This window comes from Cannabis sativa, chromosome 5 (genome assembly GCF_029168945.1).
Source record: "Cannabis sativa cultivar Pink pepper isolate KNU-18-1 chromosome 5, ASM2916894v1, whole genome shotgun sequence".
NCBI classification, from domain to species: Eukaryota; Viridiplantae; Streptophyta; class Magnoliopsida; order Rosales; family Cannabaceae; genus Cannabis; species Cannabis sativa.
In genome coordinates this window covers 52,750,663-52,761,131 of record NC_083605.1, presented here as the reverse complement: position 1 = coordinate 52,761,131, position 10,469 = coordinate 52,750,663, and the positions used below count along the sequence as shown (strand labels likewise).

At 42.0% G+C, this 10,469-nt stretch overlaps 1 protein-coding gene across 1 annotated transcript; it reads left to right on the top strand.

Moving 5' to 3' along the window:
• Positions 1–958: 958 nt before the first annotated feature.
• LOC133038389 (uncharacterized) lies at positions 959–1,888 on the top strand. The gene has a single exon (XM_061116521.1). It carries the CDS (start codon positions 959–961, stop codon positions 1,886–1,888), a length of 930 nt encoding a protein of 309 aa, XP_060972504.1.
• Positions 1,889–10,469: the final 8,581 nt, after the last annotated feature.

Here is a 10,469-nt window from a genome sequence, read left to right as displayed (position 1 = left end):
CTCAATGAAAAAGAAATATAGAGTTGTTGGAAAAATAAAATTGAAGAAAAATTAAAAAAGAATAATGAGAGATAAAAAAAATAATAGCACGCAAAAGTAAGGACACTTAAGTAATTTTAATGCATAAAGATGTGATATTTGGCTATTTACTTAATATTTTCAAAAGGAAATTTTATTTACACCCCAAAATTTTCTAAAGGCACCCGTTTGAATAATTTTAATTTAATATAAAATTTATATCTTTAGTTATACTAAATTTTTTCAACTTTTTTCTTCCAATTCATAAACTTAGAAAATATACCTATCAAATAAAATTAAATTATATTTTAAATATTATGACAAAAAAAATTAAAATAAAAATTTTTATGAAATTTTCTTAGTAAAAAATAAAAAAAAAATTATATATACATGAGTTAGAAAAAATTATGAAAATAAAATAAAAATAAGTATTAAAATTAACATAAAATAATGTGAGAAAAAATTTAGAAAAAAATATGAAGAATAATTTTTAAAAATTATTTAAGTTTATATTTTTTTTTTAATAATGGAGTGTATTTATAATTTGGTGGGATGCAAATAAAAGTCCCCATATTCAAAATATGGACATTTATTTAATTGCTAAACCATTTTGGGGCCATTTCCCTCTATTGCCCTTAAAAAAAATACATGTTGTATTATTGAGTACCACTAATACTATTACCACTAATACTATAGTAGTTATCGTTAATTACTATTTATACATTTTCATCTTTTAAATGAGAGTATATAATATGAGAAACAGCCTATTTATCAATAAGAAAAAGGGGCTAAAATATTATTTGGTAAGAGAACATAAAGTCACAAGTAAAGTAATAAAAATAAAAGTCCTGTCTATTGACATGGTGTGAGAGTTTTGTTCTGTTTCTTGTTTTTTGTTGTTGAAAGAGTGAGTTAAAGAGTGTGTTTTTCTGATTATTTCATGGCGAGTTCAAGTGGGGTAGGTGGCAGGGAGGATGTCTTTAGTTTTCAGATTGAAGAAGAAGATTTGGCAGAGCTACCAGTCGGACAAGAGGGAGAGGAAGGGGGGATCGATGAAAGATGGTGTCTTGTAGGAAGATTTTTGTCGAATCGTATGATAGATTTCGATAAGATGCAGAACATTCTAGCTTCGTTATGGCAACCGGGAATGGGAATGTTTTTCAAAAAGCTTGAAGATAATCGTTTCTTATTTCAATTCTATCACGAAGTGGACATTCAAAGAGTCATCAATGGGAGTCCTTGGACTTTTGATCGAATGCAACTGATTATTGAACGACTACCGGTGGGAGGGGACCCGACTTCTCTTCAATTAAATCATCTTGATATATGGGTTCAAATACATGATGTTAAACCAGGATGTATGAAAGAAACGACGGTGCGAGGGGTAGGCAATACGCTCGGGAAGTTTTTAGAGAAAGATCCTAAAAATTTTGTTGGTGTTTGGAGGGATTACCTTCGGGTAAGGGTTACTCTTGATATTAGGAAGCCATTAAGGAGAAGACAGAAGCTCACTCATGAAAATGGTAGCTGGTTTTGGGTTCACTTCAAGTATGAAAGAGTTCCTACCTTTTGCTTCATATGTGGTGTAATTGGCCACTCCGACAAGTTCTGTAGTCGTTTATTCCAGCAGCCTATTGACCAGATTACGAAGCCTTATGGTGAGTTCATGATTGCTACGCCACAAAGATCGTACAAGAATATCGGAGCAAGGTGGCTGAGGAACAGAGGGTGGTCGCCGACGGCAAACTCTGGGGACAATGCACCTGGTCATAGTTCAAACCAGACTAATATGGAAACTAATCCTCCAATTGGTGTGACCACAAGTCACGGCCAAGGAATTTTGCACAAGAATGGAAAAATCATGCTATGATTAATGATATGATGGAAGGTGATCTGGAAGGGAATTTTGTTAGTAATAAAGATGGTGAAGTCAATGTTTCTAAAAATGGAAATAATAAAGAAAAGGGGATAGTGATTGGTGGTAATTCTGAAGTGACTATATATGATAATAAAAAAAGAAAGGTTGGTGATGAGGATAGTGTTGGTCACGTGGGGCAAGCCCATATTGGTAGTGGACTCTCAAAAAACTCTTTAGTGGCGGGCCTTGGTTTGGGGGCTCGCCAAACATTATGAAAATATTAAGCTGGAACTGTCGTGGGCTGGGGCCGCCACGTAACATTCAGTTCCTAAAAGAGGTGATTGACCAAAAAAGGCCCAAGGTGTTATTTTTGTGTGAGACATTAAGCAACAAGGAGAAAGTTAATATGGTGAGTAGGAAGTTGGGTTTTGAAGGGTGTTTTATTGTTGAAGCTTAGGGTAGAAGTGGGGGTTTGGCATTATTGTGGAAAATTGAGGAAGAAGTGGTAATTGATTCTTTCTCTGCAAACCATATTGATTGCTTTGTTCATTTTGAGGGTTATCCTAAATTTCGATTTACTGGTTTTTATGGGGAGCCGAATAGGAGTCTTAGGAAGAATTCTTGGGAGTTGTTACGCACTCTACATGATCGGTTTCAAGATGCTTGGTGTATTATGGGGGATTTTAACAACATTTTGCATAATTCTGAAAAGAAGGGAGGAAGAGCTTATCCGACTTGGCTTTTGGATGGATTTCAAGACACGGTTCGCCACTGTGGTTTGTGTGACCTTGATTTTCTTGGGCACAAATTTACTTGGGAAAAAAGTAGAGATACTCCTGTGTGGATAGAGGCTAGACTAGACCGGGCGATGGTGAACTTTATGTGGTTGACTCGGTATCCTGAAGCAAAACTATTCAATCTGGCGGTCTCTCCCTCGGATCATTCTCCACTGTTCTTGGATATGTTACAACATGTTAAACCGGCTGGAGTGAATTTTTTTCGTTTCGAAAATTATTGGACTCGGTTGGAGGAGTGTGAGTCGATTATTAGAGATAGCTGGAATCGTTCGGGAGCGTTGCAAATGCAACAAAAACTCTATCAATGCGGCCAGGATTTAAAAGCTTGGGGAAGTAGTGTTGCTGGGAATTTTTCAGCAAGAATTAAGCAATGTAACAATGATCTTAAATTGCTTAAAGGTCGCTGTGATACTGAGGGGAAACAACGGTATTTGGACACCAAACTTCAGCTTTTTGAAACTCTAAACCAGAAAGAAATCTATTGGCGCCAACGTTCGAAGCAGCTGTGGCTCAAAGATGGTGATCGAAATAGTAAGTTTTTCCATTCAAAAGCTTCTTCTCACAAACGTAATAATAATATTATTTGTTTAAAAGATGATATGGGAGAGTTGAAATATTGGGATGCTGGCTTGGGTGAGTTAATGCTTGATTATTATTCAAAAATGTTTTCGGCCGAACCTGGTAATTGGGAAGAAGTGTTGAGTTGTGTTGTTCCCAAGGTTGATGAAGAGCAAAATAATTTCTTAGTTAGACCCGTTGAAACTCAAGAAGTCAAAGATGCATTATTCCAAATGCATCCGGATAAGTCTCCGGGGCCGGATGGAATGAATCCAAAATTTTTTCAAAAGTATTGGCACATTGTTGGGGCGGACGTGGTAGCTTGTGTTCAGAATTTTTTCATGACTAAGGAAATGCCGGTGGGGTTGAATGATACCAATATTGTACTGATTCCCAAGAAGAAAAAGCCTGATGACATGAGTGAATTAAGGCCTATCTCCTTGTGTAATGTTGTTGCAAAAGTGATCACCAAAGTTGTAAAGCCCGCTTAGTTAATTTGGAAATTATCAGTTGTTTGTGATTGATTATGAGATTATTTATAGCTATTTAAATAATCTATTATACCGTTATTTATGTTATTCAGTATCTTGCATATTTTGCATTTCCGGTGTCCGGTATTTTGGAACTCGGCGTTTGGCTCAGTAGAAATCACAACTTAGTATGTTAGTAGTTTGGGGACGGGTTTTAGACATTGGGAATGTCGGGAATGGCCGGGAATTTAGAATGTCCCAAAAATACCCCTTTAGTATGATTTATGTGATTTTATGGTGGAGGGGCAAAATGGTCTTTTTGCCCCATTAGTGTTTTGTCTTATGTGAGTTATTAAATGGAATTAATGTTTAATTTAATGGTTTACTATGGCTGAAAAGAATGAGTATTTGTGACTTGTTTCATTTTATTCCTTTTTCTCAAAAAAAAACACTAAGTTAGAAAGATAGAATTTTCAAAGAAAAGCTCTCTTTCCTCTCCATTTTCGGCTGGGTATTGGGGATTCAAAGGCTGGGTTTTTCAAGCTTGATTCATCACATTTTAGAAACTCTTGATTGTGGTATGTATCTCTTACTTGTTCTTCTTGGTCTTCTTGGAATTTTTGATAAAAAATGAGTTAATGCATGTTAATTTGAATGTTGTTGCTGCTGAGTTTGATTGTTGATTTCTGAGGTTAAATCATGATTTTTAGATGTTAATTAAGCTACTTGTGGTGTATGATTCCTAGGTTGAGCATGCTAGAATTTTCTTATGCAAAAGTTTGGTTTTCAAAGTAAAAATTGAGAAATTGGTGGCTGTAGTTGTTGCATGAACTAGGTTTTGTTTTCTGCAGTATTTCTATGCTTGATTATGTGATTCTAAGCTAGCTTGAGGCTTGTGAGTGAGCTTTAGCCAAGTTTGAGTTTTTACTCAAAGCTTGGAGCTCACATGGTGAATTTTGTTTCTGAGGTTTCTGGGTTAGTTTGTTGCCTTAGATTTGTTCTTTGGGGTGTTTAGAGCAGGTCTGGAAAGTTTGGAACCAATTGGGGTTGAATTGGTCGAGTTATGAAAAATTTGGTTTGCTGCCTGCGAGGAACCGGAATTCCGGTTGTGCATCCGGAATTCCGGATGAGGGTTCTGAATTTTCCAGAACCGGAATTCCGGTTGGGCAACCGGTCTACCGGTTGGGGAAAATTCAGGGACCCTAGTTTTCCTCGTTTTTATGTTTTAGGGGGTATTGCCATGCTTTTTATCGATAGGGAAACTTTTAGTTCCAAGTTTTAGTCCCCGGGAAGTGATTTAGCGTGTCACTTATAGCGTTGTGATTTTTATGGTTTAGGAGCCAGTAATCCGCCGCTCAGCTTCAGTTCCAGTCGGGTTGACCGGCACACCTGAAATCGGAATCCAGGTAAGATTAGTATAACAGTATGCATATGTAGATTACATGTTTAGCGAGCATGTAGGAAGCCTATTAGATTACATTAGTTGTATGTTGGCTTCGAACCATCCAACCATGTCACGTCGGTACGCTTCTGGAGTATGACCGACGGCCGGAGTATGACCGGTTTGACCGATCAGGCTGACACTTGGTTGGTGGTTCCGTGCTATTGACGTATCCCGTCGGTACAGGCTGGAGTATGACCAGCAGCCGGAGTATGACCGGTTCGACCGATCAGGAGGATATAGTAACACGTTGGTACAGGCTGGAGTATGACCAGCAGCCGGAGTATGACCGGTTCGACCGATCAGGTTGTTACGTGTCAATAGTACCGTCCCTATGAACGTTCAGAACTCAGTACCATGTTGGACATGGCAGTAGTGGCTCAGTACCATGTTGGACATGGCAGTAGCGGGACTCAGTATCGTGTTGGACACGGCAGTTAGTATTATGTATGAGTATTATTATGCTTTTCTTACTGAGTCTGTCGACTCACAGATCTACGTTTATGTGTAGGTAAAGGCAAGGCTATAGCTGATGGACCGTGAGCGAGCTTATGAGATTGTACATGTCGGGGCGGTTAGGCCTGGAGCGTACGATCCTCGGGACAGCAAGGCTGGATTTTTGTAATTGGTCGTTAGACGACTTTTATTTATATGTAATAGTTAAACAGTGAAACTTTTTGTAAATATTTTTATAATCGGGATCCCGAGTCTTTTGTAATATGTTTTACAAGTTTAATCAAAAAGCAAAATTTTAATTAATCACGTTTTTGCATAAACCTCGTTGATTAGCAACGAGCTGCACAGTGCGTTTAAAAATCACGTAATACGCCTAAGATAGTTAGGGTGTTACAATTTGGTATCAGAGCCGCCAGGTTGTCTTCCGAAGATCGTCACGACATGTACAATCATCATCAGCAGTTAGCTCGGTTCACGGTTCAGTAAGCCTTTATTGCTTTAGTAGTTTATTTTATTCAGTTATGAAAAAGAAAAGCCTGTTAGGAAGCATGTTAGTAGCCTGATAGTAGAATAGGCGCATGTTTCGTTTTTTTAATTTCCAAATTAAGCGGCATTAGTAAGCTCTCGATGATCGTGACCTGAAGTGCCAACTCGGGATTTCGAGGCGGTTCAGACTAGATGGACGCCAGACGAAATATTAGGAGTCAGGGCATCTCAGTCGGGTCAGATCAAGGTCGAGGAGCTCAGTTCCCCTCAAGTGTTTTGGGCCGAGGTAGAGGTCCCAGGGGCAGAGTTCGTGGTTGGAGCGATGTTAACTCGCCGCAGGCTGCCCAAGTCAATCAGGAAGCCCAGAATTGGGAAGTTACGGTTTGCGGAAATGCAAGCCCGGATAGAAGAACAAGACCTCGAGATTCAGAGGTTGAGACAGCAGGGTGCTCCCCGGTTCCGTGCCGTAGTTCCGGTGGCACCGCCCCCATCGCCTGTGCCGAGATAGTGGTGGCGGCCCATAGATTGGAACCATTGTATGAGCGGTTCCGGAAGCAAGCACCTCCGGTATTCCTGGGAGGTCCGGATGTAATGAAAGCCGAACAGTGGCTGACGGTGATCACCAAGATTCTGAACTTTATGGGTGTCACCGGGAACGACAGAGTGGTGAGTGCCACTTTTCAGTTTTAAGAAGACGCTCTGGTCTGGTGGGACATAGTGTCTCAGATCCATGACGTTATCACTATGACCTGGGAAAGGTTTTAGGAACTCTTCAGCGTTAAATGTTATATCGAGGCGGTCAGAAGCGCCAAGAGGAAAGAGTTCGCCCACCTGACCCAGCGAGAGAATATGAGCATGACGGAATATACTACTCAGTTTGATCGGTTGGCGAGGTTAGCCTCGGGAATTGTGCCGACCGACTTCAGCAAGAAGGAGAAGTATCTGGACGGGTTGAATCCGAAGATCAGGCATGACCTGATGATCACCACAGACGACAGCACCACCTATGCTCAGATGGTGGAGAAGGCACTGCGAGCTGAGGGCGCAGTGGGGTGCATGTCAGAATCAGCGAGTACTCCGGTTAGTGGCGGAGCTCCTACCCCTCCTGCGTCAGGTTATAGCAGGGGGAGTAGTGGTTCGGCCATTGATCAGAGGAAGAGGGCACCCACTGCTTCCGGCGGCTCGAGTCAGAACAAGAGGTTCCGGGGGAACCAGAACAGAGGGAGTCGTCCTGGTGGTACTGAGACCCGATTCTCCTATCCCGAGTGCCCTAGCTGCAAGAGGCACCATCGGGGCGAGTGCAAAGGTCAAGGATGCTTCCATTGTGGCATGCCCGGACACTTCAAGAGGGAATGTCCCCAGCTCCGACCAGAGGCACCGAGAGCTCCAACGATACCCACTCCAGCCAGGGTATTCGCTATCACGCAGGCTGATGCAGATGCCAGCCCATCAGTAGTCACAGGTCAGCTTTTTATTAACAACTCGCTTTATTCAGTGCTGTTTGATTCTGGGGCTACACATTCGTATGTGGCGGCCAGAGTCTTTAGTAAGTTGGGTAGACCCTTTGATAGATATGAATCAGGGTTTGGAACCCTGTTACCTGGCGGAGAATTGGTTATCTCCAATAGGTGGATTAGGTCTATGCCGATCAGGATAGATAGTAGAGAGTTAAATGTTGATCTGATAGAGATGAGTTTAGTCGAATTCGATATTATTTTAGGAATGGATTTCCTATATAAATATTCGGCGTGCATTGATTGTAAAAGGAAGATGGTGGTCTTCCAACCGGAAAGTGAAGAACCGTTTGTATTTGTGGGTTCAGTTCAGGGATCTCGGATCCCGGTGATCTCGGCTATGTCAGCGAGAGAATTGTTGCACGGCGGTTGCTTAGGGTTTCTGGCCGTGGTGGTGGACACCACTTGGCCAGATACCATTCGGCCGGAGGACATCAGAGTGGTTCGGGAATTTTCGGACGTTTTTCCCGAAGAACTTCTAGGGTTACCACCTCAGCGGGAGATTGATTTCGTGATTGACTTGGCACCAGGGGTGGATCCGGTTTCCAAAGCCCCGTATAGGATGGCTCCAGCTGAACTTAAGGAAGTAAAGATTCAGTTCCAAGGGTTGCTTGACATAGGGTTCTTTCGGCCCAGTGTGTCACCCTGGGGAGCCCCGGTTTTGTTCGTCAAGAAGAAGGATGGATCTATGAGGATGTGCATCGACTAAAGGGAGTTGAACAAGCTGACGGTGAAGAATAAATATCCATTACCTAGGATCGATGACTTGTTCGATCAGCTTCAGGGGAAGACGGTCTTTTCTAAGATTGATCTCCGTTCGGGTTATCATCAGTTGAGGATCCGAGAGGAGGACATTCCAAAGACGGCTTTCCGCACTAGGTATGGACATTACGAATTCCTGGTTATGTCATTCGGACTAACCAATGCTCCTGCAGCATTCATGGACCTGATGAATAGAGTATTCAAGGATTTCCTCGATATCTGTGTGATTGTGTTTATCGACGACATCCTCGTGTACTCTCAATCAGAAGAGGAGCATGAGTTACATCTTCAAATGGTACTGCAACGACTTCGAGAACATAAGCTTTACGCCAAGTTCAAGAAATGGGAGTTCTGGTTGTCTCAGGTGTCCTTCCTGGGGCACATTGTGAGTAAAGATGGGATCAAGATGGATCCCGGGAAGATTGAATCCGTCAGGGATTGGCCGAAACCGAAGACAGTGACAGAGATCAGAAGCTTCTTGGGATTAGCTGGGTACTACCGTAGGTTCGTGGAGGGGTTCTCCAAAATTTCAATGCCCCTAACCGAGCTTACAAAGAAGAATCAGCGATTTATCTGGTCAGACAAATGTGAAGCTAGCTTTCAGGAGCTAAAGCAGAGATTGATTACTGCTCCAGTACTAGCTTTGCCTTCGGACAAGGAAAAGTTCGTAGTCTACTGTGACGCATCTAAACAGGGTTTGGGGTGTGTATTGATGCAAGCCGATCGGGTTATCGCTTATGCCTCCCGTCAGTTAAAGGATTATGAACAGCGATACCCGACTCATGATCTAGAATTGGCCGCAGTGGTTTTTGCACTGAAGATTTGGCGGCATTACCTTTATGGGGAGAAGTGTGAGATCTATACCGACCATAAAAGTCTCAAGTATTTCTTTACTCAGAAAGATTTGAACATGAGACAAAGGCGTTGGTTGGAATTAGTGAAGGATTACGATTGTGAGATCCTCTATCATCCCGGAAAAGCCAATGTAGTGGTCGATGCCCTGAGCAGGAAGGGTCCCGGGCAAGTAGCTAGCATTGTTCAGATCTCACCTCAGCTAGCAGAGGATATGGTTAGATCCAGCATTGAGTTTGTGGTAGGTCAGCTTCACAACTTGACGCTGCAATCTGATCTGTTGGAAAGAATAAAAGTCGCTCAGATGACAGATCCGGAATTAGTGAAAATCCGAGATGAGGTGTTGGCTGGTCAAGCCAAGGATTTTTCAGTGTCAGATAGTGGGATGCTTTTGTATAAAGCCAGGGTTTGTGTTCCGAACAGTGCGGAACTTAGAAATGAGATCTTTGAGGAGGCTCATTCTACTCCATATTCTCTGCATCCCGGCACCACCAAAATGTACCAAGATTTGAAACCGTACTTCTGGTGGAGCGGTATGAAGAAGAATTTGGTAGAATTCGTATCGAGATGCCTCACTTGTCAGCAGATCAAGACTGAACATCAGAGACCAGCAGGGTTGTTGCAGCCTCTAACCCTACCAGAATGGAAATGGGAAGATATTACGATGGATTTTGTGGTCGGGTTACCTAGGACCACGGGTTTATTTGATTCCATCTGGGTAGTGGTGGATCGATTTACGAAATCTGCTCATTTTCTGCCGGTGGGAACAACATTTACAGTGGATCAGTTGGCAGAGTTATATGTCAGAGAGATAGTGAGACTTCACGGGGTACCGAAGTCTATAGTTTCGGACAGGGATCCGAAGTTCACCTCCAAATTTTGGCAAAGTTTGCAACGGGCAATGGGTACAAAGCTAAAATTCAGTACAGCATTCCATCCTCAAACAGATGGTCAGTCCGAAAGGACAATTCAGATATTGGAGGATATGCTGAGAGCCTGTGTTATGGACTTTGAAGGCTCATGGAGTAAGTATCTACCGTTAATAGAATTTTCGTACAACAACAGTTATCAGAGTACGATAGGGATGGCTCCCTATGAACTGTTATACGGTAGGAAATGTAGATCCCCTATCCACTGGGATGAGACAGGGGAAAGGAAATACCTAGGTCCAGCGTCAGTTCAGCGGACCAATGAGGCGATAGAAAAGATAAAAGCTAGAATGCTTGCCTCACAGAGCAGACAGAAGAGTTACGCAGA